Below are 25001 nucleotides of genomic sequence, written 5' to 3' on the forward strand. Positions count from 1 at the left end.
GGTCTGAAACAGCTGAGCGGCGCAGCAGTGCACATGCTCAGAGGCCCGGATACGTCATTGCACAGCAGAAAAGTTCAGAAGTACGCATGCTCGGAGGGAATGATATTATTACGGCACTGTGTGTAATGTTATACTTGCGGCGGTTACATTAAAACAGTTCGGCGGCAACATCGATCATCTCCTCTCCTATCCCTGACACTTCCCTGATCTCGGCTAATAAATATAAAAGCAGCGGCGGGTGAATGAAATGTAAATGACGGAGATGTCGGCTCCGTGATCCGCTTTTATATTTATTAGCCGAGATCAGGGAAGTGACAGGGGAAGGAGCGGAGATGACTCATATTGCAGCCGAGCTGTTTTAATGTAACGGCGGCAAGTGTAACATTATATACAGTACTGTGATAAATCCATACCCTCCGTAGGTGCACCGGAAGTGACGAGGGTATGGTTTTCTCACGGGTATGGTTTTTTCACGGAACACCCTTAAGTGGTTAAAGTAAATGGAAAGTCCACAGATCACCAATGGTCCAAATGGTACTTCTAACAGTGCTTTATTACTCAATTTTTTTTTTTATTTGCCACAAACCTTTCTTTTTTTTTTTGTAGGTTTTATTTGAGGTCATGTGACCACTACCCCTTGATATGCATCTATTACCTGATAAGTGTTGGGCGGAGAGAAATTTCCCCTGGGCAGGAAGTGTTGTCACCGCCTCGCACTTGACTTATGCTGCCAAAGTGAGAAGGGAAGGAGCTGTGTGTGCCTAACTGTGCTAAGTGAAAATTTAGTTTTGTCGGGGTTCAGCGCATGCACACTTCTAGGTGCCGACAACACTGGGGGGGGGGGGGGGGTCAGTCAGTCAGTCAGCTGAATAGCAATATCGGCACACCATTGGAGCTAGTATCAAGCGTGAGTTCCCGAGACTTCTGGATTTCACGTGGAATACTGGTGTCACAGCCAGTCATAAGACAACTCTTCTGACTGGTGCTCATTCAAAGGCTGGAGGACATATTGCCCAGCAATTGAGCAACGTATCACTATGCCTAGCCAAGGCCTTGTTACAGTCAGTCCCCTATACTTTTCTCCAGTGACTTCCATGTCTCCTACAATGATCCCTGTGTTCTTGTGTCTTCGAGGTGCCCCTGGGCTTCCAGTGTGCCTCTGCACCCCCATGACTCCAGGGTGCCCCTGTGTACCCAATAACTCCAGCATACCTTTGTGCACCTTTCTGTGTACCCCTCTGTCTCCAGTGTGCTCCTATACACTGCCATGACACCAGTGTTCCCCTGTGCACCTCATGACTCCAGTACACCTCTCTGCCTCCCTGTCTTCAGTGTGTCCATGTGCACTCCCAGCACTCCAGTACACTTCTTTGCACCCCATTGTCTCCAGTGTGCCCATATGTACCCTATGTATGACTCCAGTGCACCTCTCTGTCTCTGGTTTGTCTCCAGTGTACCTCTATGTATCCCCATTACTCTAGTGCACCTGTGTACCCCAATGTCTCCAGTGCACCTCTGTGCACCCCGACTATTAGTGCACAACTTTGCACACCTGTTTTTTTTTTTCTCACACAATTTGGCCAATGTAGCTTTACTGGCTAAATTGAGAGTTTCTGCTGCAAGATTTAGTTCACCGAAATCACTTGGCCCATCCCTACACAAGATATGAAACTCTCTTCACAATCCTCAGAATGGTGTCTCTGATAATGTAGCAATTACATTTCCAAAAAAAAAGCTAAAAGCAATATTATTATTATTATCATTGTACAGGATTTTTATATCGCCAACAGTTTGTGCAGCGAAGGAGAGGGCCCTGTTCATTAGAGCTTACAATCTAAAAGGGAGGGTCAATTGATACAAAAGGCAATAGCTGTGGGGGATGAGCTGATGGAGCAAGAGAAACAGCGTTATTAGTTAGTAGCCGGGTAGGCTTCTTTAAAGAGAAGGGTTTTCAGGGATCGTCTAAAGATGGATAGATTAGGGGACAGTCGGGCAGATTGGGGTAGAGAGTTCCAAAGAATGGGAGAAGCTCTGGAGAAATCCTGGAGGCGAGCATGGGAAGAGGTGACAAGGGAGCTAGAGAGCAGGAGGTCTTGGGAGGAACGAAGAGAGCGGCTTGGTTGATATTTTGAGATCAGGTTAGTGATGTAGCTGGGGGCAGAGTTGTGGATGGCTTTGTAAACTATTGTTAGCACTTTGAATTTTATTCGTTGGGTGAGTGGAAGCCAATGAAGGGATTGGCAGAGAGGGTTGGAGGACACTGAACGGTTGGTAAGGTGGATAAGTCTTGCAGCTGCATTCATTATGGATTGAAGGGGGGATAATCTATGTAAGGGTAATCCAATGAGGAGGGAGTTGCAATAGTCGAGGCGAGAGATAACCAGGGCGTGAATTAAAAGCTTGGTGATGTCATTGGTTAAAAAGGGGCATATTCTAGCGATGTTGCGGAGGTTAAGGCGGCATGATTTGGACAGGGATTGGATGTGAGCCTGAAAGGACAGTGCAGAGTCCAGGGTTACCCCTAGCACCCTGGCATGTGTGGAAGGACTGATAGTTGTTCCATTGATCTTGACTGAGAATTCCGGGGAAGAGGCACGTGGAGGAGGAAATATTATGAGCTCGGTTTTAGATAGATTCAGTTTGAGGAAGTGGTAAGACATCCAGGCTGATATGTCTGTTAGTAGATCAGAGATGCGGAAGGAGACTGATGGGGTGAGCTGAGGGGTAGAGAGGTAGATTTGGGTGTCATCAGCATAGTAATGGTAGTGGAAGCCATGGGAGGCTATTAGCTGACCCAGGGAGGAGGTATAGATTGAGAATAGTAGCGGTCCAAGGACAGAACCTTGGGGGACCCCAACAGTAAGAGGAGTTGCAGGGGAGTAAGTGGAATTGTAAGTGACACTGAAGGTGCGGTGAGATAAGTAAGATTCGAACCAGTGGAGAGCACAGCCACAGAGACCGAGCAAACTGAGTTTTTTGAGAAGGAGGGGGTGGTCAACAGTATCAAAGGCAGCAGAGAGGTCCAAGAGTAAGAGTATTGAGTAGTGACCATTGGTGTTTGCTGTTAGTAAGTCATTTGTAAGTTTTAGGAGAGAAGTTTCTGTGGAGTGTTGCCGGCGAAATCCAGACTGAAGGGGATCAAGGAGGTTATTCTCAATGAGGTGCTTGCTCAGGAGGTTGTAGACTAAACGTTCAAGGAGTTTGGAAGCAAAAGGGAGTAAGGACATGGGTCTTAAGTTATTAAGATTGGAGGGGTCTAGCGAGGCTTTCTTTGGTATGGGAGTTACTAGCGCATGTTTTAGAGAGCTGGGGAAGATCCCAGTGGAGAGGTTGAAGATATGAGTTAAAGAGTGTAGGATAGAGTCAGAGGGTGACCGTAGTATTTGAGAAGGAACAGGGTCCAGGGGGCAGGAAGTTAGGTGGGCATTAGAAAAAATTTTAGTGACTTCCTCTACAGTAGTTGGGTTAAACAAGGGAAGTATTGATTGTGCAGGAGGACAAGGTGTGTAAGGGGAGGGAGATATCTTTAGTGTAAAGATCTCTTCACGAATTGTATCAATCTTATTTTTGAAGTGATTGGCAATCTCTTGGGCAGTGAGTAAGTTAGTGGGTGGAGGCAATGGGGGACGAAGTAGAGCGTTGAAGGTCGAAAAGAGTTGACGGGGACTGTGTGAGAGGGTGTTAATGAGAGTGATAAAGTCGGTCTGTTTGGCAGTGTGGAGACAGGAATTGTATTTTTGGAGGGCAGATGTATATTGGCTGAAATCTTTCTGTGACTTAGTCTTATGCCACAGACACTCAAGAGCACGACTACGTTTTTTGAGGCTTCTGGTATTGTCTGTCTGCCAGGGTTGTAGCGGTCGGGGCCTTATGCTGTGTGTAGTGAGGGGGGCCAAAGCATCTAGGGTAGATGAGAGTGAACTATTGTAGACAGAAGTGGCCATGTTGGGGCAGGAGAGGGATGAGATTGTGTTGAAGAGACCATCTGTAGCAGAAAAAAGAAGTGAAGGGTTCAGATGGCGAAGGTTTCTACGGGTAATTGTTCGGTAGTTGGAAGGTAAGGAGGAGGACAAGGAGAGACTGACACTAATGAGGTGGTGATCAGAGAGAGGGAATGGAATGTTGGAGAGGTTGCGAGGGGTACATAGGTAGGAGAACATGAGGTCAAGGCTGTTGCCATTAGAAGCATGTGTCCATTGTTTTAGGTCAAAAGAGGAGGTTAAGCTCAAAAGTTTAGAAGTAGCAGGAGTGTTAAGATTAACAGGGATGTTGAAGTCTCCAAGAATGATTGTGGGAATTTCAGAAGAGAGAAAGTAGGGTATCCAGGCAGAGAAGTCATCAAGGAAGCCTGATACCGGTCCAGGAGGCCGATAGATCACAGCAATTCTCAACGAAACTGGAGAAAATAGACGAATACAGTGAGCTTCAAATGAGGAGAGAGACAGAGAAGGGGGTGGATGAAGAACCCGAAAAGTGCTTTGAGGGGAAAGCAGAAGAATTCCAACCCCACCTCCTTTCCGTCCCTTAGGCCTGGGAGAGTGAGTCCACAGGAGGCCACCATGGGAGAGGGCAGCAGGAGAAGGAGAGTCAGAGTCTTGAAGCCAGGTCTCAGTAATTGCAAGCAGGTTGAAGGAGTTTGTGATAAATAGGTCATGGACAGAGGTGAGTTTGTTGCAAACAGAGCGGGCATTCCAGAGGGCGCAGGAGAAGGGGAGGTTGGCTCTAAGCAGAAGAGGAATAGAAACCAGATTGTGTGGATTTTGGCTGGTGTCAGAGGATAGGGGGTGACGGGTATGTTTGCCAAAGGTAAATGATGGGGGTCCAGGATTTGGGGAAATATCTCCAGAGGTTAGGCGAAGCAGAAGGGTGAGGGAGGTGATATGGGAGTATGATTTATGAGGGGGGACACATCTCAGTGTCCTGCAGGTTTTATTGGTGTGTGGGTTCAGAATCAGCAGGAGTTGATGAGTGCAGTATAAAGGTGAGGATAGGAGTGATGGTGATATATACAAGCTGTGGGGCGGAGAAGAGGGGTAAAGGAGAGAAAGTTTTAGAAGAGAGGATGCAAACATGAGAAGGAGAATTAGGGATTGCATAATACAGGGTGGTGAGATTGAGAAGTAGACTGAATGTGAGATGGAAAAGTTGTATAGAGTCTCAGCTCACCTGTAGTCTGTCTGTTGGCTTGCAGTTGCGTGCTTTGTGCATTCGCTGAAGTGCTGAGCCGAAGTGTAATACTTAATCCAATATTAATACTTTATCCAAGATGATAGTTGCCAATGCAATCCCCGCCTGTGCAAACCCCTGCCTGTGCTTCCCCTAGAAAGGGCTTATATGGGATTGTATCGTTGGGGTGGGTATAGGATTGTGTATATGGGATTGTATGGTTGGGGTGGGTATAGGATTGTGTATATGGGATTGTATGGTACGGGCGGGTATAGGATTGTGTATATGGGATTGTATGGTTGGGGAGGGTATAGGATTGTGTATATGGGATTGTATGGTTGGGGAGGGTATAGGATTGTGTATAGGGGATTGTATGGTTGGGGAGGGTATAGGATTGTGTATATGGGATTGTATGGTTGGGGCGGGTATAGGATTGTGTATATGGGATTGTATGGTTGGGGAGGGTATAAAATTGTGTATATGGGATTGTATGGTTGGGGTGGGTATAGGATTGTGTATATGGGATTGTATGGTTGGGGCGGGTATAGGATTGTGTATATGGGATTGTATGGTTGGGGTGGGTATAGGATTGTGTATAGGGGATTGTATGGTTGGGGTGGGTATAGGATTGTGTATATGGGATTGTATGGTTGGGGGTGGGTATAGGATTGTGTATATGGGATTGTATGGTTGGGAAGGGTATAGGATTGTGTATATGGGATTGTATGGTTGGGGGTGGGTATAGGATTGTGTATATGGGATTGTATGGTTGGGGTGGGTATAGGATTGTGTATATGGGATTGTATGGTTGGGGTGGGTATAGGATTGTGTATATGGGATTGTATGGTTGGGGCGGGTATAGGATTGTGTATATGGGATTGTATGGTTGGGGCGGGTATAGGATTGTGTATATGGGATTGTATGGTTGGGGCGGGTATAGGATTGTGTATATGGGATTGTATGGTTGGGGTGGGTATAGGATTGTGTATATGGGATTGTATGGTGGGGGTGGGTATAGGATGGTGTATATGGGATTGTATGGTTGGGGCGGGTATAGGATTGTGTATATGGGATTGTATGGTTGGGGTGGGTATAGGATTGTGTATATGGGATTGTATGGTTGGGTTTTCTTCGCTGTTTTTTGTTTTTTATTGGTTGAGCCAGATGGACTTGTGTCTTCTTTCAACTTGACTAACTATGTTCCTATGTAACCATCGGTTTTCCTCCTGGGCACCGCACGAGTGCCTTGTGTGCAGCAGTGACGGTCTATCCTTGCACTGGCGGAGTCTGGCGTTGCTCTCCCACAGCTACCATCCCTGTTTACCGTGGCAATTGACATTCCTGGCACTCCCACTTCCAGCAGTGCTCCTGCCTTCTTCAGGACTCGGTGTGATAACGTGCATTTATGCTCCTGTTTTTATCCCAATAAACGCATTCATCCATTCATCCTTTGTTGATTTTGGATCCTCTTCTGGCCTTCACAAGTGTTTTCCGGTGCGCTGTCTATGATTGATGTTCACAATAAAGCTAGAAGGCCATTCTGGTCACAGGAGTGTGCAGCCAATTACTCTGTAAATATTTTATATCAATCATTTCTTTTTCCCAATGAAAAGTCATTATGTAAAGAAAAATCTGCTCTCAGCTATTCCTGTATATTCTCCACAATGGAGTTTGTCTCTTTGGCCAGGACTACCTCCACCTAAGCGTGTGGAGGGGCCAGGTTAACCGCTTGCCGACCGCCCACAGTTTAGTTACTGCAGCAGTCAGCCCCTCCTGGGCAAAGTGACGTAATACTACGCCGCTCGCCCAGGAGCCTGCAGGGGGCGAGCGCCACCGCAGGCACGCTCCCGCCCCCGCTCGTTCCCTGACATCCCCACGCTAGTGACTGATGGTTCCGATGTCCGCCGGTCACTCGCGATCTCCCGCTGGAGAGGGAGAAAGGCAGACGGCTGATGTAACACAACCGTCTGTCATTCTCCCTGGTGTAACTGCAGAGATCATACGATCCTGCTATGTAGGATCGTATGTCTCTGTGGTTACATCACAAGCCACGCCCCCCCCACAGTTAGAATCACGCCCCTAGGGACACACTTAACCCCTTGATCACTAATAAAGTTAACCCCTTCCCTGCCAGCGTCATTTTTACAGTACCAGTGCATATTTATAGCACTGATTACTGTAGTAATGTCACTGGTACCCCCAAAAGTGTCAAAAATGTCAGTCAAGGGTCCGATCTGTCCGCCGCAATGTCGCAGTCCCACAAAAAAAAATCACAGATCGCCGCGATTACTAGTTAAAAAAAAAAACAATAAAAATGACAAATCTTTCCTTTAGTTAGTAAACGCGATAACTTTTGCGCAAACCAATCAAAATACGCTTATTGCGATTTTTTTTACCAAACATATGTAGCAGGAAACAAATTGGCCTAAAATGTTAAAAGATTTTGATTTTTACATTTTTTTTTTGGAGGAATTTCATATAAAAAAATGTGAAAAATATTGTTATTTTTTCAAAATTTTCGCTCTTTTTTTGTTTATAGCGCAAAAAGTAAAAATCGCACAGGTGATCAAATACCATCAAAAGAAAGCTCTGTTTGTGGGAAAAAAAGGACGTCAATTTTGGTACAGCGTCGCACGACCGCGCAATTGTCTGTTAAAGTCACGCAGTGCCGAATCGCAAAATAGGGCCTGGTCTTTGAGTAGGAAAATCCTCCGGGGTTTCAGTGCCGGTGTTCCGTGAAAAATCCATACCCGTGAGAAAACCATACCCTCGTCACTTCCGGTTCCGCTACGGAGGGTATGGATTTCTCACGGTAGTTAAACTTGCGGCGCTTACATTAAAACAGCTCCTCTGAAACATAAATCATCTCCGCTCTTCGCCCTGTCACTTCCCTCATCTCCGGTAATAAATATAAAAGCGGATCACGGAGCCGCGATCGCCGTCACATTTACGTCTCATACACCCGCCGCCGCTTTTATATTTATTACCGGAGATGAGGGCAGTGACAGGGCGAAGAGCGGAGATGATTTACGTTTCAGATTAGCTGTTTTAATGTACCCGCCGCAAGTTTTACATTAGACACAGTGCCGTGAGAATTTCATGCCCACCGAGCATGCGCACTTGTCTAATTCTTTAATGTTCAATCACGTCTCCGGGGCTCTGAGCATGCGCACTGCTGCGCTGCTCAGCTGTTTCAGCCCGGAAGTGACGAGGGTATGGTTTCTCCACGGGGTATGGTTTTTTAACGTTACACCGGGTCACACTTGTGCCATGCGGGAGGGCTGCGAATATGCAGCCTGTTCCCGCATCGCAAACGCACATCTGGCAGTTCACACTGCCATATGCGATACACTGGGGGTGTCAATGAAATGTTAACGACACCCCCAGTTTGATCGCATATCGCAGTGCGATCTGACAGTTCGCACAGGATCGGATCGCACAAGTGTGAACCACTGTGCGATCCGATCCTGATGCGGCTGAAAAAATGCCTCATGTGCGAGTTTTGTGCGGGTGCAGTGCGAATTTCAGCCATACAAAGTGTATGGCTGAATTCGCACTGCACATCCGATCGCATGTAATGAAGGAGCAGTGCGCTCCGATATTACATGCGATCGCCGCACATGCTATAGTGTGAACTGGCACTTAGTGGTTAAAGGTGATAGCAGGTATGGTTAGTGACAGGGGCGTAACTACAGGGGTTGCAGGGGTTGCAATCGCAACCGGGCCCCATGCTCCAGGGGGCCTATGCGGCTCCCCTGTACACCTGTATAGGAGGTGCTCCGGGGGCAGCATGTAGAGAAATCAATGTCCCCCTTTTTCCTCCTGTAGCTGCAGGAGGAAAATGGAGGAGATTGGTTCCTCTGTTCACTACCCACTCCTCCTATTTTCACTTGTTCTGCTGTCTTTGGGCCCCTGTGTGCTCCCCCCGGCCCCCCCCCTACTGTGCTGACCCCCCCTTCTCCCCCACTGTGCTCCCTCCCCTCTCCTGCCGGCTGCTGCAGGGGATGTGTCACAATAGAGAACCAGGAAGGGATCGGTAAATATGTAATTTACCAGCTCCTTCCTTTTCTGAATGGACAGAGTCATAGTCAGTCACATTGTTAAAAAATAAAATAAAATGATAAAAAATAATACAATTAAAATACCAAAAAAATATACTGACACCAGTGGGTGAACTTCCAGGATCGCAAAGGTCACACTTGCGACTGGGCCCTGGCATTCCACCACCGCGGGGAGGCCCCAAGATGGCAGGAAGGGAGCCCACTGGAGAACTTGTGAAAGGATTCCGCTGTGGGACCGTAATAAAGGGCCCCACAACGAGAGTAAAGGGCCCCAGGATCAGTGGTAAAGAGCCCCAGGCTTGAAGGGAGGTCTGAGGGGCCCTTCATGGTTTCTTGCACCGGGGCCCTGAAGGTTCTAGTTACGCCTCTGCTTAGTGATCAAAATATTGATCAAAGGAGGGGAGATTGTAAAGGAAATTTGTACTTCCTGTATATTATTGTATTGTATTTTGTATGTATTGCACACTGCACTAATAATGTTTTCATTCTTTCGAGTCCTTAATTGGAATTAGCCCCGCTATGTTACGCCCCTTGTTACCATTAAAGTACAATTGTAATAATAATAATGTGATACCTAATCCTGTGTATAAAAGCCTTCAATTGTGTCAAATACAACAGAAGAGATATTTTGGAAAGATGCGGAGTGTATCTTTTTGTGTCTGTTCCCCACTGCAGTAGTTATTAACCCCTTCTGGACCGCAAGATTTCCCCCCTTAATCACCAGGCCATTTTTCTGCGTTACTTTAACTGACAATTGTGCGGCCGTGTGACGCTGTACCCAAATAAAATTGATGTCCTTTATTCCCCACAAATAGTGCTTTGTTTTGGTGGTATTTGATCACCTGTGCGATTTTTACTTTTTGCACTATAAACAAAAAAAGAGCGACAATTTTGAAAAAAAAAAAACAATATTTTTGACATTCTGCTATATAACATTCCCAATAAAAAAAAAAAGTAAAAATCAAATTTTTTCATAATTTTAGAGCCAATTTGTATTCTGCTACATATTTTTGGTAAACAAAAAAATCCCAATAACTGTATATTGATTTGTTTGCGCAAAAGTTATCGTGCCATGAAAACCGGGGTCCTTTGAAACATGAACAAGCCCATCAGCCAGAAGTTACTGGAAGTGGAGGACAATGAGCCCAAAGGGTCACTGAGGGCAACATTGTCCTCAGCTACGTTCCCCCAGCCACGTAAAACTGCTGGGATTTGTGGGGAATGAAAACCACCCCTGAAAAACTGATTTATATCCTCCTCAATGCAAAATCTATGTCCCACAAAGTAAATTCAATGTCAATCACATCATTCAGCACCAATCACCATGAATGGTACCCGACGTGGGCCACCACGACGATGCCACCCTACCGCTACTCTTGCCACAAATGACAGTTCTCCGGCTCTGCTGGGATGTGAGCGACATCACCGGGGGAACCTGGGTGATGTCATTGACCAAATGTAGTAAATGATGTCCCCTGGAACCCCTGCTTGTATATAATCAGAATAAAGCTGGCGGGAACTGTTATTTAGTTGTGGTAGCCATTCTGCCACTAAATAAGAGATTTCTGGCTGACTGGCCGGCAACTATAAGGACAACCAGATATCCAGAATCAAGAAGAGATCTATGCAGGCTTATGCGTGTTATGTTGGTCATACTTCCAAGCACTAGGGAAGTAGAACATGCGTGCCTGCGCGTACATGCAGGAATGAATGTGCACGCTAGGCTTAGCGCCCAGTGGCCTATATAAACTGATGAACTGCAAAGAGAAGTTGCTGAGACCTGATCCTCTATTACCACCTATCCGTGTATGACCCCGCTTGCTCTCTGGACTTTTCCCCTGCTTTCACTTCTTACCTGCTTGACTGTTCTTGACCCAGACTTGCTTAGTGGACTTGTTTTTGCCTATTGATTGTCTGCTTCACTGCCCAGCTAACACCAATCTTGGCTTGTCTCCTGGGCTTCGCTCTGTTTATCGATTCTGCTATCTCATGGCTTGGCCATTGTAGAGCCTGCCTTGCCACTAGGATCCTTCGTCTGTCTCCTGCTGCATTGCCATGCTTTTCCTGTGTTCGATCCTGTTCAGAGATATGCAGCTTCCAGCTCCATGCAACTGGTTTCAGCACAGATCCGGCCCAGCCTACAAACCTCAGCACTTGTGCCACTCTGTGCCCCTACACTCTCTGTTCCCACCTCCAGGAGTGTTGGGCAGGAGGTGCAAGAGAGACTCTCTCAGCTGCCCAGTCTCCATCAGGTAAGTGATAGCAACCATCAGCGGGAGGTATTGGAAGACGAATTGGCCAAATCTGGCCATCGTGTTAGCCTGCTTTCTGAACAGGTTGGCTTTAGATTGAACTCATGCTCAACCCAAAACCCAAGCTCATCCATACCTAGTATCAAACAGGACTCTGAGTCTGCCTTTTTAGCTATGCTCCCCTAGGCAGAAGTAGATAGCACTCCAACCCCTCCCTGCAGGTAGAATCTGCAGGCCTGAGACTTGGGGCACTGAAGGCCCAGGACCAGTTTCCCTCAAAGAAAAACCGTGTCCCCACAAGAATGACTTTTCATATCTTCCTCCATTGTTTGCAACCCTTAGCAAAACATTTAGAGTTGAATAAAATATAAATATAGATCCATGCAACCCACAGCAACCTAATACAGTATCAGCATTACTGAGTTACATTTTTGCTGTTGACCAACATGTAGACCCCAAGTGGAACTGTCAATAACAGATATGCCTGAATCCTTAAGTTCCAGTCCTGCTGAGATGATGTCATTGGTCTGGTAGATGGCTTCATCTTGGGAGGATTCCAGGTGGAGGGTCGTCCTCTCTTAGTCTCAGTGTCGGCTCTGTGGGGTTTTTCTGTACATTGCTTTATCTATGGAGACTTTCAGGTGGAGTGTTGTCCTCTTTTAGTCTCAGTGCTGGCTCTGTGGGGTTTCCTATATATGGCTCCATCTAGGGAGGCTTCCAGGTGGGGTGTCCTCTCTTAGTCTCAGTGCTGGCTCTGTGGGGTTTTCTGTACATGGCTCCATCTAGGGAGGCTTCCAGGTGGAGTGTCCTCTCTTAGTCTCAGTGCTGGCTCTGTGGGGTTTTCTGTACATGGCTCCATCTAGGGAGGCTTCCAGGTGGGGTGTCCTCTCTTAGTCTCAGTGCTGGCTCTGTGGGGTTTTCTGTACATTGCTCCATCTAGGGAGGCTTCCAGGTGGGGTGTCCTCTCTTAGTCTCAGTGCTGGCTCTGTGGGGTTTTCTGTACATGGCTCCATCTAGGGAGGCTTCCAGGTGGGGTGTCCTCTCTTAGTCTCAGCGCTGGCTCTGTGGGGTTTTCTGTACATTGCTCCATCTAGGGAGGCTTCCAGGTGGGGTGTCCTCTCTTAGTCTCAGTGCTGGCTCTGTGGGGTTTTCTGTACATGGCTCCATCTAGGGAGGATTCCAGGTGGGGTGTCCTCTCTTAGTCTCAGTGCTGGCTCTGTGGGGTTTTCTGTACATGGCTCCATCTAGGGAGGCTTCCAGGTGGGGTGTCCTCTCGTAGTCTCAGTGCTGGCTCTGTGGGGTTTTCTACACATGGTTCCATCTAGGGAGGCTTCCAGGTGGAGGGTTGTCCTCTCTTAGTCTCAGTGCTGGCTCTGTGGGGTTTTGTATACATTGCTCCATCTAGGGAGGTTTCCAGATGGAGTGTCCTCTCGTAGTCTCAGTGTTCGCTCTGTGGGGTTTTCTGTACATGATTTAATCTAGGGAGGATTCCAGGTGGGGTGTCCTCTCTTAGTCTCAGTGTTGTCTCTGTGGGGTTGTCTGTACATGGCTCCATCTAGAGAGGGTTCAAGGTGGAGCATTATCCTCTCTTAGTCTAAGTGCTGTCTCTGTGGGGTTTTCTGTACATGGCTCCATCTAGGGAGGATTCCAGGTGGGGTGTCCTCTCTTAGTCTCAGTGCTGTCTCTGTGGGGTTTTCTGTACATGGCTCCATCTAGGGAGGATTCCAGGTGGGGTGTCCTCTCTTAGTCTCAGTGCTGGCTCTGTGGGGTTTTCTGTACATGGCTCCATCTAGGGAGGCTTTCAGGTGGGGTGTCCTCTCTTAGTCTCAGTGCTGTCTCTGTGGGGTTTTCTGTACATGGCTCCATCTAGGGAGGCTTCCAGGTGGGGTGTCCTCTCTTAGTCTCAGTGCTGGCTCTGTGGGGTTTCCTATATATGGCTCCATCTAGGGAGGCTTCCAGGTGGGGTGTCCTCTTGGTCTCAGTGCTGGCTCTGTGGGGTTTTCTGTACATGGCTCCATCTAGGGAGGATTCCAGGTGGGGTGTCCTCTCTTAGTCTCAGTGCTGGCTCTGTGGGGTATTTCTGTACATGGCTCCATCTAGGGAGGATTCCAGGTGGGGTGTCCTCTCTTAGTCTCAGTGCTGGCTCTGTGGGGTTTTCTATATATGGCTCCATCTAGGGAGGATTCCAGGTGGGGTGTCCTCTCTTAGTCTCAGTGCTGTCTCTGTGGGGTTTTCTGTACATGGCTCCATCTAGGGAGGATTCCAGGTGGGGTGTCCTCTCTTAGTCTCAGTGCTGGCTCTGTGGGGTTTTCTGTACATGGCTCCATCTAGGGAGGATTCCAGGTGGGGTGTCCTCTCTTAGTCTCAGTGCTGGCTCTGTGGGGTTTTCTGTACATGGCTCCATCTAGGGAGGCTTCCAGGTGGGGTGTCCTCTCTTAGTCTCAGCGCTGGCTCTGTGGGGTTTTCTGTACATTGCTCCATCTAGGGAGGCTTCCAGGTGGGGTGTCCTCTCTTAGTCTCAGTGCTGGCTCTGTGGGGTTTTCTGTACATGGCTCCATCTAGGGAGGATTCCAGGTGGGGTGTCCTCTCTTAGTCTCAGTGCTGGCTCTGTGGGGTTTTCTGTACATGGCTCCATCTAGGGAGGCTTCCAGGTGGGGTGTCCTCTCGTAGTCTCAGTGCTGGCTCTGTGGGGTTTTCTACACATGGTTCCATCTAGGGAGGCTTCCAGGTGGAGGGTTGTCCTCTCTTAGTCTCAGTGCTGGCTCTGTGGGGTTTTGTATACATTGCTCCATCTAGGGAGGTTTCCAGATGGAGTGTCCTCTCGTAGTCTCAGTGTTCGCTCTGTGGGGTTTTCTGTACATGATTTAATCTAGGGAGGATTCCAGGTGGGGTGTCCTCTCTTAGTCTCAGTGTTGTCTCTGTGGGGTTGTCTGTACATGGCTCCATCTAGAGAGGGTTCAAGGTGGAGCATTATCCTCTCTTAGTCTAAGTGCTGTCTCTGTGGGGTTTTCTGTACATGGCTCCATCTAGGGAGGATTCCAGGTGGGGTGTCCTCTCTTAGTCTCAGTGCTGTCTCTGTGGGGTTTTCTGTACATGGCTCCATCTAGGGAGGATTCCAGGTGGGGTGTCCTCTCTTAGTCTCAGTGCTGGCTCTGTGGGGTTTTCTGTACATGGCTCCATCTAGGGAGGCTTTCAGGTGGGGTGTCCTCTCTTAGTCTCAGTGCTGTCTCTGTGGGGTTTTCTGTACATGGCTCCATCTAGGGAGGCTTCCAGGTGGGGTGTCCTCTCTTAGTCTCAGTGCTGGCTCTGTGGGGTTTCCTATATATGGCTCCATCTAGGGAGGCTTCCAGGTGGGGTGTCCTCTTGGTCTCAGTGCTGGCTCTGTGGGGTTTTCTGTACATGGCTCCATCTAGGGAGGATTCCAGGTGGGGTGTCCTCTCTTAGTCTCAGTGCTGGCTCTGTGGGGTATTTCTGTACATGGCTCCATCTAGGGAGGATTCCAGGTGGGGTGTCCTCTCTTAGTCTCAGTGCTGGCTCTGTGGGGTTTTCTATATATGGCTCCATCTAGGGAGGATTCCAGGTGGGGTGTCCTCTCTTAGTCTCAGTGCTGTCTCTGTGGGGTTTTCTGTACATGGCTCCATCTAGGGAGGATTCCAGGTGGGGTGTCCTCTCTTAGTCTCAGTGCTGGCTCTGTGGGGTTTTCTGTACATGGCTCCATCTAGGGAGGATTCCAGGTGGGGTGTCCTCTCTTAGTCTCAGTGCTGGCTCTGTGGGGTTTTCTGTACATGGCTCCATCTAGGGAGGATTCCAGGTGGGGTGTCCTCTCTTAGTCTCAGTGCTGGCTCTGTGGGGTTTTCTGTACATGGCTCCATCTAGGGAGGATTCCAGGTGGGGTGTCCTCTCTTATTCTCAGTGCTGGCTCTGTGGGGTTTTCTACACATGGTTCCATCTAGGGAGGATTCCAGGTGGGGTGTCCTCTCTTAGTCTCAGCGCTGGCTCTGTGGGATATTTCTGGACACAAACCTGCAGGGAGACAATTCACATTGATCTGTATTAATAGAAGCTGGCAGGAGCTGGATGAGCCGTACACAGGTGAGGTGGCTGTGATCTGCACTCTTCATTATTGCCGTATAGTGATAATAATCCAACCTCAGCCTGTCCTCTTCCCAATAACACAGACTGGATTTTCTGATAGCTGACTGTCTTGCTGCAAGGTATGTACACATTGCTGTGGGTTAGGTACACGTTACTGGGAGATAAGTACACATTTTAGGATGTAGGTACATATTACCCCAGTGCAGGTGCACATTGCTGGGGGTAGGTACACATTTCTCATTGCATAGGATAGGTACACAATATTGGGAGATAAATAAACATTTCAGGGGGTAGGTACACATTACCTCAGTGTAAGTGCACATTGCTGGGGGGTAGGTACACATTACCTAGGGTAGGAACACGTTACTGCATTGAAGTTACACATTTCTGATGCCCATTGAGATGGGGACCTTAGATTATGAGCTCCTCGGTGGCAGGGACTGATGTCAATGTGCAGTATGTAAATTGTCGGCTTTCTATGAATTCCCGGAATAAATGAGTGATCCTCATACTGGGGGTCACATTGGTCTTTCCAGTGTCAGACCGCTGTGTGATTGCACTGTATAGGAAATGTAAGAGATCTAGAAGTGTGTCGGGAATCCTGCCTGTGGTTGAACTGATGACATTGGTGTGTTCCTGTAGGAAAAATGTTCCATCTGATCATGGTGACCAATCAGAGGGATCGTTATGTACAATATTACGTCTTATAGAAATATTTAGAGGAATTTGTGATTTATGAAATGTATGAGTTGTGGTGATAATGAAGTCTGATTATCCCAATCTAAATGAGAGAATGGGGAAGTAGTACTAATCACAGGGGAACCCTCATTTCTCCATTATTGGTACGTCATCGATGAAAGTGGCCATATCTAAATTTTTAAGTCTGTGGTGTATAAAGGTAAAAAACCTTCAGCTTTTACAACCACTTTTTTTTTTTTTTTTTGGAAATATATTTATTTATTAAACATTTTGCTTTACAGAAAAAAAAAACTAAACAATATCCAAAAAGAGAAACATGTGGCACCCGCTCAGGGGCCCTGGAGAAGAGTTGATGCATAAAAAATAGTTTCTTGCATGAATAACATATAAATACATATATGGTGTGTGTCACGTACCTGGAGATGAAGCCTAACATGAAGAGGAAGGTGATCTCTTACACCTCCGGCCTGGTACCCCTGATAATGTAAACAGGAGGCACGGAAGCCTGGAGTGGCACGAGTGCCTAGAAGTTCAGATGGTGAAGGCTGCAGATGTGAGGTCCGTGTGTACTTTGATGCAGGCTGGATCGTGATGCAGGGCAGCAGGTACTTGCCAGGCTGGCTGGTCACAGGCAGCAGATGCTTGGCAGGTTACAGGCAGCAGGTACTTGGCAGGCTGGCTGGTCACAGGCAGCAGATGCTTAGCAGGCTGGCAGGTTACAGGCAGCAGGGACTTGGCAGGCTGGCTGGTCACAGGCAGCAGATGCTTGGCAGGTTACAGGCAGCAGGGACTTGGCAGGCTGGCTGGTCACAGGCAGCAGATGCTTAGGAGGCTGGCAGGTTACAGGCAGCAGGGACTTGGCAGGCTGGCTGGTCACAGGCAGCAGATGCTTGGCAGGTTACAGGCAGCAGGGACTTGGCAGGCTGGCTGGTCACAGGCAGCAGATGCTTAGGAGGCTGGCAGGTTACAGGCAGCAGATGCTTAGGAGGCTGGCAGGTTACAGGCAGCAGATGCTTAGCAGACTGGCAGGTTACAGGCAGCAGGGACTTGGCAGGCTGGCAGGTAGCAGACAGCAGATATAGGGATGACTGGGCACACAGCAGGGCCAGGCAAGCCGGGTCAGTAACTAGCAGGCACATCAGGAACAGAGCATTAGGCAGCAGAGTAGTCAGGTTCAGGCTCAAGTTGGCAACGGCAAACAGGCAGACAGAGGGATCAAGCAGAGACGTGGTCGAAGAGCAAGCCAGGGGTCAGTTCAGGCAGAGTACAAGCATGGTCAGACGGATCAGGGCGGCAACAGAGTTTAAACACCAGGAACAGGTAGCATAAGGCAAGGTCCTAGTGCAGCAGAGGTGTTTATATAGCCCACTTGGCACCACTTTGAGGTGGGAGTGAACGCTGGTGTGCACACACGTTCACGAGTCATGTGAACAGGAATTCTCCGTTCATGGATTTGGCTAACAGACATTCTCGGTCTGCACATAACTATGTGCCTGGGCTTATTTCTTCTTCCCTGACAGTGTGGCTAAACAGAACATTACGGTAAATAGGATAGCATGGAATCGGGTAGCAGTAGTACAAACCAAGATCAGACACTCCAAAGGTGATTTCGCCCAGTAGGGTATAGGAGAATCAAGGACAGTGTTTCCCTAACAATATAACTTTACCCCTTTATGGCGGAACCATGGTAGGATCAGCCAACCACTTAGATCATAGCTTGTTGTATTTTGCAGGGCAACCTCAAGGCAATAAGTGTCCTTATATATTGGGAGGCTGTTATTTACTAAGGTATCTCCAGAAGGCAGCAGAGGAGGGGGAGGGGGGCTTACTCCTTCCAGTGAAGTGTGATAGCTTTCCTAGTATAGAAAAGAAGGAGGCCAACCAAAGTCCTTTCTGCCACAGTAGGCACCAGGTTTTCAACTAGACCCAGAATACAGATTTCTATTGAAGAAGGTATTTTAGTTACTGACACTCTGTTGATAACAGCCAACACACCAAAAGCCTGCAATAGCCGAACAGGACCAGAAAATGTGACAAAAAGCACCAAGGGAATGACTGCATCTCCAGAACTCTGAAGGATGAGGAGGACAAATGAGATGAAGCCTAGAAGGTGGGTAATAGGCCCTGTGGGCGATCTTGAACTGGATTAATCTGCCCCGTGAGGAGTCCAGAGTACGGAATGGAAGGTTCCAAATGATGTCCCATTCATCATCGTCCAGGTGCCAGACAGGGTAGGAAGAGATACCGAAATTAGATGGGCATGTAATTGAGATGTGGGTTTCTCTTTACATTCTAAAGGAAGCATTCGTTTAAGGGCTGGTTGAACCAAAGCTAGGAAGGCACGTGAAATTGGATGGAAATGGCGTGGGAGAGATGTAATTAACAAAACAAATAATGAGGAGGAGGATTGAAATCCGATGATAATTGTGACCAGGGCTTCAGGGTAGTGCCATTAGTAATTTGTGAGATGCTCTTTACAGGGACTAGGATCGGGTAACCCACAGAAATAAGGCATGGATGGGTTGAGCCAAGGCAGAGTAGAAGACGAAATTGCCCCCTTCGGAAGGCGTTCACAATGAAGGCCAGCTTTCCAGGCTCTGATGGTGGTGAGCATCAAAGGGGTAAGTGGGTACAGAACTTTAGGGCCTCTAAATAAAAAAAGCTGCAATGCCTCAAGGGAAGAGACCACCGCAGCCTCCAGCATGGTGGAGGTATTAGAGTAGTCAGGGGAGAACCACCAAGCCTCCATCACCAGCTGGGTGGCCAGAAAATACAGTGGGTACGGAAAGTATTCAGACCCCTTTAAATTTTTCACTCTTTGTTATATTGCAGCCATTCTTCTTCCTCATGAATGTACACATAGCACCCCATACTGACAGAAAAACACAGAATTGTTGACATTGTTGCAGATTTATTAAAAAAGAAAAACTGAAATATCACATGGTCCTAAGTATTCAGACCCTTTGCTCAGTATTTAGTAGAAGCCCCCTTTTGATCTAATACAGCCAGGAGTCTTTTTGGGAAAGATGCAACAAGTCTTTCACACCTGGATTTGGGGATCCTCTGCCATTCCTCCTTGCAGATCCTCTCCAGTTCTGTCAGGTTGGATGGTAAACGTTGGTGGACAGCCATTTTTAGGTCTCTCCAGAGATGCTCAATTGGGTTTAAGTCAGGGCTCTGGCTGGGCCATTCAAGAACAGTCACGGAGTTGTTGTGAAGCCACTCCTTCGTTATTTTAGCTGTGTGCTTAGGGTCATTGTCTTGTTGGAAGGTAAACCTTCGGCCCAGTCTGAGGTCCAGAGCACTCTGGAGAAGGTTTTTGTCCAGGATATCCCTGTACTTGGCCGCATTCATCTTTCCCTCGATTGCAACCAGTCGTCCTGTCCCTGCAGCTGAAAAACACCCCCACAGCATGATGCTGCCACCACCATGCTTCACTGTTGGGACTGTATTGGACAGGTGATGAGCAGTGCCTGGTTTTCTCCACACATACCGCTTAGAATTAAGGCCAAAAAGTTCTATTTTGGTCTCATCAGACCAGAGAATCTTATTTCTCACCATCTTGGAGTCCTTCAGGTGTTTTTTAGCAAACTCCATGCGGGCTTTCATGTGTCTTACACTGAGGAGAGGCTTCCGTCGGGCCACTCTGCCATAAAGCCCCGACTGGTGGAGGGCTGCAGTGATGGTTGACTTTCTACAACTTTCTCCCATCTCCTGACTGCATCTCTGGAGCTCAGCCACAGTGATCTTTGGGTTCTTCTTTACCTCTCTCACCAAGGCTCTTCTCCCCCGATAGCTCAGTTTGGCCGGACGGCCAGCTCTAGGAAGGGTTCTGGTCATCCCAAACGTCTTCCATTTGAGGATTATGGAGGCCACTGTGCTCTTAGGAACCTTAAGTGCAGCAGAAATCTTTTTGTAACCTTGGCCAGATCTGTGCCTTGCCACAATTCTGTCTCTGAGCTCTTCAGGCAGTTCCTTTGACCTCATGATTCTCATTTGCTCTGACATGCATTGTGATCTGGAGGGTCTTATATAGACAGGTGTGTGGCTTTCCTAATCAAGTCCAATCAGTATAATCAAACACAGCTGGACTCAAATGAAGGTGTAGAACCATCTCAAGGATGATCAGAAGAAATGGAAAGCACCTGAGTTAAATATATGAGTGTCACAGCAAAGGGTCTGAATACTTAGGACCATGTGATATTTCAGTTTTTCTTTTTTAATAAATCTGCAACAATGTCAACAATTCTGTGTTTTTCTGTCAGTATGGGGTGCTATGTGTACATTCATGAGGAAGAAGAATGAACTTAAATGATTTTAGCAAATGGCTGCAATATAACAAAGAGTGAACAATTTAAGGGGGTCTGAATACTTTCCGTACCCACTGTATTTATGGCAATCTGGGAAGGCCAACCCCCCTTGGTTTGTTGGGTGTATCACTTTACAACCACTTTAATAGTATTGAAGGTTTTCACTTCCCTAAAGGAAGCTAAAGTTTTCAGTAAAATGTTTGAAATGTTGGTAAAATACATTGAAGTAAACATGAGGTTGAAAATCAAATGATTTGGTGGCTTTAAGGGCTGAATAGTCTTTAAATGTCTCCTGAGGGTTAAAGAGTCCTTTTTTCACTGATCCTGGACATGTTCCTCCATCCAGAACTCGGAAGGATGAGGAGGACAAATGAGATGAAGCCTAGAAGGTGGGTAATAGGCCCTGTGGGCGATCTTGAACTGGATTAATCTGCCCCATGAGGAGACCCGAGTACGGAATGGAAGGTTCCAAATGACGTCCCATTCATCATCATCCAGGTGCCAGACAGGGTAGGAAGAGATACCGAAATTAGATGGGCATATAGGTGAGATGTGGGTTTCTCTGTACATTCTAAAGGAAGCATTCGCTCAAGGGCTGGTTGAACCAAAGCTAGGGAGGCACGTGGAAATTGGATGGAAAAGGCGTGGGAGAGCTGTAATTAACAAAACAAAAAATGAAGAGCAAAATTGAAATCCGACGATAATTGTGACCAGGGCTTCATTGTAGTGCCATTAGTAATTTGTGAGATGCTCTTTACAGTAAATTTGGCCAAGGCACTGGGATTGGGTAACCCATAGAAATGAGGCATGGATGGGTTGAGCCAAAGCAGAGTAGAAGACGAAATTGCCCCCTTCGGAAGGCGTTCACAATGAAGGCCAGCTTTCCAGGCTCTGATGGTGGTGAGCATCAAGGGGGTAAGTGGGTACAGAGCTTTAGGGCCTCTAAATACCAGAAGCTGCAATGCCTCGATAGAAGAGGATTAAAGAGTATTTTTTTTTTTTTTTTTTTTTTTTTTAGTTGTCAAAGATTTTTATTAGTTTCAGATAGAAATGAACAGCAAAGCATCAAAATGCACAGCAGGTTGAGAATAACAATAAGGTATAACATTGTATAAACATGGCGTGTACAGCATAACAAAAGGAATTTGGACTGTGAAGTCCCGCAAACCTAAGAGATTGAGGAAGACATACAACGTAAGTAACAAACCGTCTAACAATCCAGGCACCCCTATTGGGGACTAACTGTGCCAGGAGACTAATAAAGTAGTCCTCTCAATGTCCATGAAGGTTGGAATATTCCGTGCCTGGAAGCTGTACGCCATAACAGTAAAGAAAGCAGCCGCGAGAGGCAATTGAAAAAGCCCCCGGCAGCCCCTTAGTGGGGCCAGCGGAGCCGTGTAGATTGCAGTCATCAGCGGCTGAGTGAGTTGAAATATCAAAAATCCAGAAGTGTTATAAAGTCAGAACAGGGGTATTGTAGAGAAAGAGGAGGAAAGAATGTTGAGGAGGGAGGAAATAGGGTGAATAAAGAGAAGGAAATAGAGAGAGGAAAGAGGCGAGCAGGAGAAGAAGGTAGGGCAAATCTCCTCAGGGGTCTCCGCGGGTGGATGTAAATTGTCCTGGGAAGAGTGGGGTCTTAGTGTAGACAGCCCAAGGCTCCCAAACTGCTTCAAATAGATGTTCCTTGTCGAGAAGGATACTGGCTAGTTTTTCTTGCGTCATAATCCATGAGACTTTACGTTTTACTGCATGAATCGAAATACCCTCCCGCTTCCAAGACTTAGCAAGTGTCATTTTGGCTCCTAACAAAATGAAAAAGAGGAGCCTAGACATATGTTTAGGGGCCTTGTCAATTTTAAAGTTGAGAAGAGCAATCTTGGGGTCCTGGGGTATAGCTAATCCTGAGATTTTCCGCAACAGGTAGAAAATCTTGTTCCAGAAAGATCTAATTCTTGGGCAGGACCACCACGTGTGAAACATGGAGCCCACCAAGCCACAGTTTCGGAAGCATAAGGGGGACGCATTGGGGAACATGGAAGCCAGCCTGGCCGGGACCCTGTACCATCTAAGAAAAACTTTCACATTAGCCTCAATCAGGGAGACATTGATGACACCCGTAAAGGAGCGTCGGAAGTTTAGGGACCATATATCCTGGGTGGCCTCTGATCCTAGATCAGATTCCCACGAGCGGACATAGGAAGGTTTGTCTGTGGCTTCCGCCAAGGAAGCATAAATGATGGAGATCCCACCTCTCTGATCCATTATATTAGAGCACCAATTTCGTAGGGTGTCAGGGCAGGGGGTTTGTTTTTGTCGTGCCACAGGGAGTGTAGGAAATGAGAGATTTGTGAATATCTAAAAATTTCAGAAGGGGGCATTTTAAGCAGTTTAGTGCAATGACCTTGCGTGAGGGGGCCTAGTCTGTTGAAGAAGTGTCCGATTCTAAAGAGGCCCTTATTGAGCCACCACTTGAAGGCTCCAATGTCCATGCCAGGGGGAAAATTTGGATTGTGGAATAAGTGAGTTAAAGGTCTCAGAACTGAGACCAGAGAGGGTTGCTTATATAGTGTATCACAGAGATGAATAGAGTGAGATAGTGTTGGGGCAAGAACGGGAGGTCTGTGTTTAGGAATACAACATAAAAGATAATCAATAGTATTGTGTGGGACCGCTTGGCGTTCCATTTGGACCCAGTCCGGTTTTGGGCCTTTAACGTATACCATAGATATTTGGGACAGTTGAGCCGCCTGGTAGTACCACCACAAGTTCGGAAGACCAAGTCCTCCATCTTCTTTCCTACGGAATAGGATAGATTTCGCGCAACGATGACCTTTATTCCCCCAGGAATAGCGTACAATTTCGGATTGCAAGTGCGCGAGTTGCGATTTTTTGAGAGGGATAGGTAACGACCTGAAGAGATAGAGGATGCGGGGCAGTAGTGTCATTTTGACAGTGTTGATTCTGCCTATCCAGGAAAGTTCCATTTTAGCCCATGTTCTGAGGTCTGCTTCCAATTTTTTGAACATCCCGGGATAGTTCACTGAATAAAGCCTGTCAATAGTATTAGGGAGATTAACACCCAGGTAAGGAATAGAATGAGTAGTCCAAGTAAATGGGAAGTATGAACGAAGGTTATCTACAAGGCTGTTGGGGACGGAGATATTTAGAGCCGTAGATTTGGGCATATTCACCTGAAGTCCTGAGATATGTCCAAAATCCCGTAGAAGTTTGAGTATGTTGGGCGTGGAGGTGAGGGGGGAGGTGATGAACAGTAGGAGATCGTCCGCGAAGAGAGCGCATTTGTGTTCCAAGTGTCCGCACATGACCCCTTTAATATCCTGGTGCCTCCGAATCGCGATGGCTAACGTCTCTATCGCAATAGCGAAGATAATCGGAGATAACGGGCAGCCTTGCCGCGTACCCCGCCGGATGGGAAAGGGAGTAGAGTACTAGCCATACGAATCTGGGCCACAGGTGAGGAGTAAAGCGACTGAAGCAAGTTGCTGAAATTTGGACCAAAGCCCCATCTTTTCAATATCTCAAAAAGATACGGCCACCTGACCGAATCGAATGCCTTGTGTAGGTCAATTGAAAGGAGGTAGCCTTCCTGTTTGCTACCCCCATCCCATTGAGATTGGAGTAAAGAAATTATGTCTATGGCCCTCCGGATCTGATCAGTGCCCTGACGGCCCGGGATGAATCCAGCTTGGTCTATGTGGACATAACGAGGAATAAAAGAGGATAGCCGATTGGCCAAAACTTTAGTAAGGATCTTAAGATCGTTGTTAATCAAGGAAATGGGTCGATAATTACCGACTTCGCTCGGTTTCTTGCCCGGTTTAGGGATCAATGAAATGATAGCAGAGTTTAAGTCCTTATCTAGGCTGTGTCCATCGCGGAGAGAGTTAAAAAAACGGGCCATATAGGGGGCGAGGACCATGCCAAATTTTTTATAATAAAGGTTAGAGAATCCATCAGGGCCTGGTGCAGATCGGAGTTTCAGGGATTTTATAACCATAAGGATCTCTGATTCCGAGATAGGTTTTTCTAAGGATTTAGAGTGATCAGGGGACAGTGTGGGGAGCGGAATATCATCCAGGAAGGTCTCCAGAAGCCCAGAGGGTGTATCAGAAGCAGAGTAGAGGTCAGAATAGAATTCCTGAAATGCAGTCAGGACCTTATGGGGATGTTGTGTAAGGTCTCCCAGTTTAGTGCGGATTTTGGGAATAGAAGTGGCGTGGTGTTTAGGGGTAATTTTAGCAGCAAGTTTTGAACCTATTTTGTCTCGTTGATGGTAGAGGCGAGCCCCCGACCATCTAATCTGCTTCTCAGCTTCAGTAGTGAGCGCTAGATTCAGCTCTAGGCGGGCAGAATCTAGTTGGGCAAGGGTGGCTGCAGAGGGGTGGGCTTTATGTTGC

At 47.3% G+C, this 25001-nt stretch overlaps 1 protein-coding gene across 1 annotated transcript; it reads right to left on the minus strand.

Moving 5' to 3' along the window:
* Nucleotides 1-949: 949 nt before the first annotated feature.
* On the minus strand, nucleotides 950-22845 carry LOC309548397 (uncharacterized protein; the record flags this gene model as incomplete). The annotated part of the gene is made up of 3 exons (XM_082248336.1): nucleotides 950-997; nucleotides 4356-4920; nucleotides 22646-22845. 3 exons carry the CDS (start codon nucleotides 22843-22845, stop codon nucleotides 950-952), a joined length of 813 nt encoding a protein of 270 aa, XP_082104462.1.
* Between the last annotated feature and the right edge of the window lie 2156 nt (nucleotides 22846-25001).

This window comes from Pelophylax lessonae (assembly GCF_965119305.1).
Source record: "Pelophylax lessonae genome assembly, chromosome: 2".
NCBI lineage: Eukaryota > Metazoa > Chordata > Amphibia > Anura > Ranidae > Pelophylax > Pelophylax lessonae.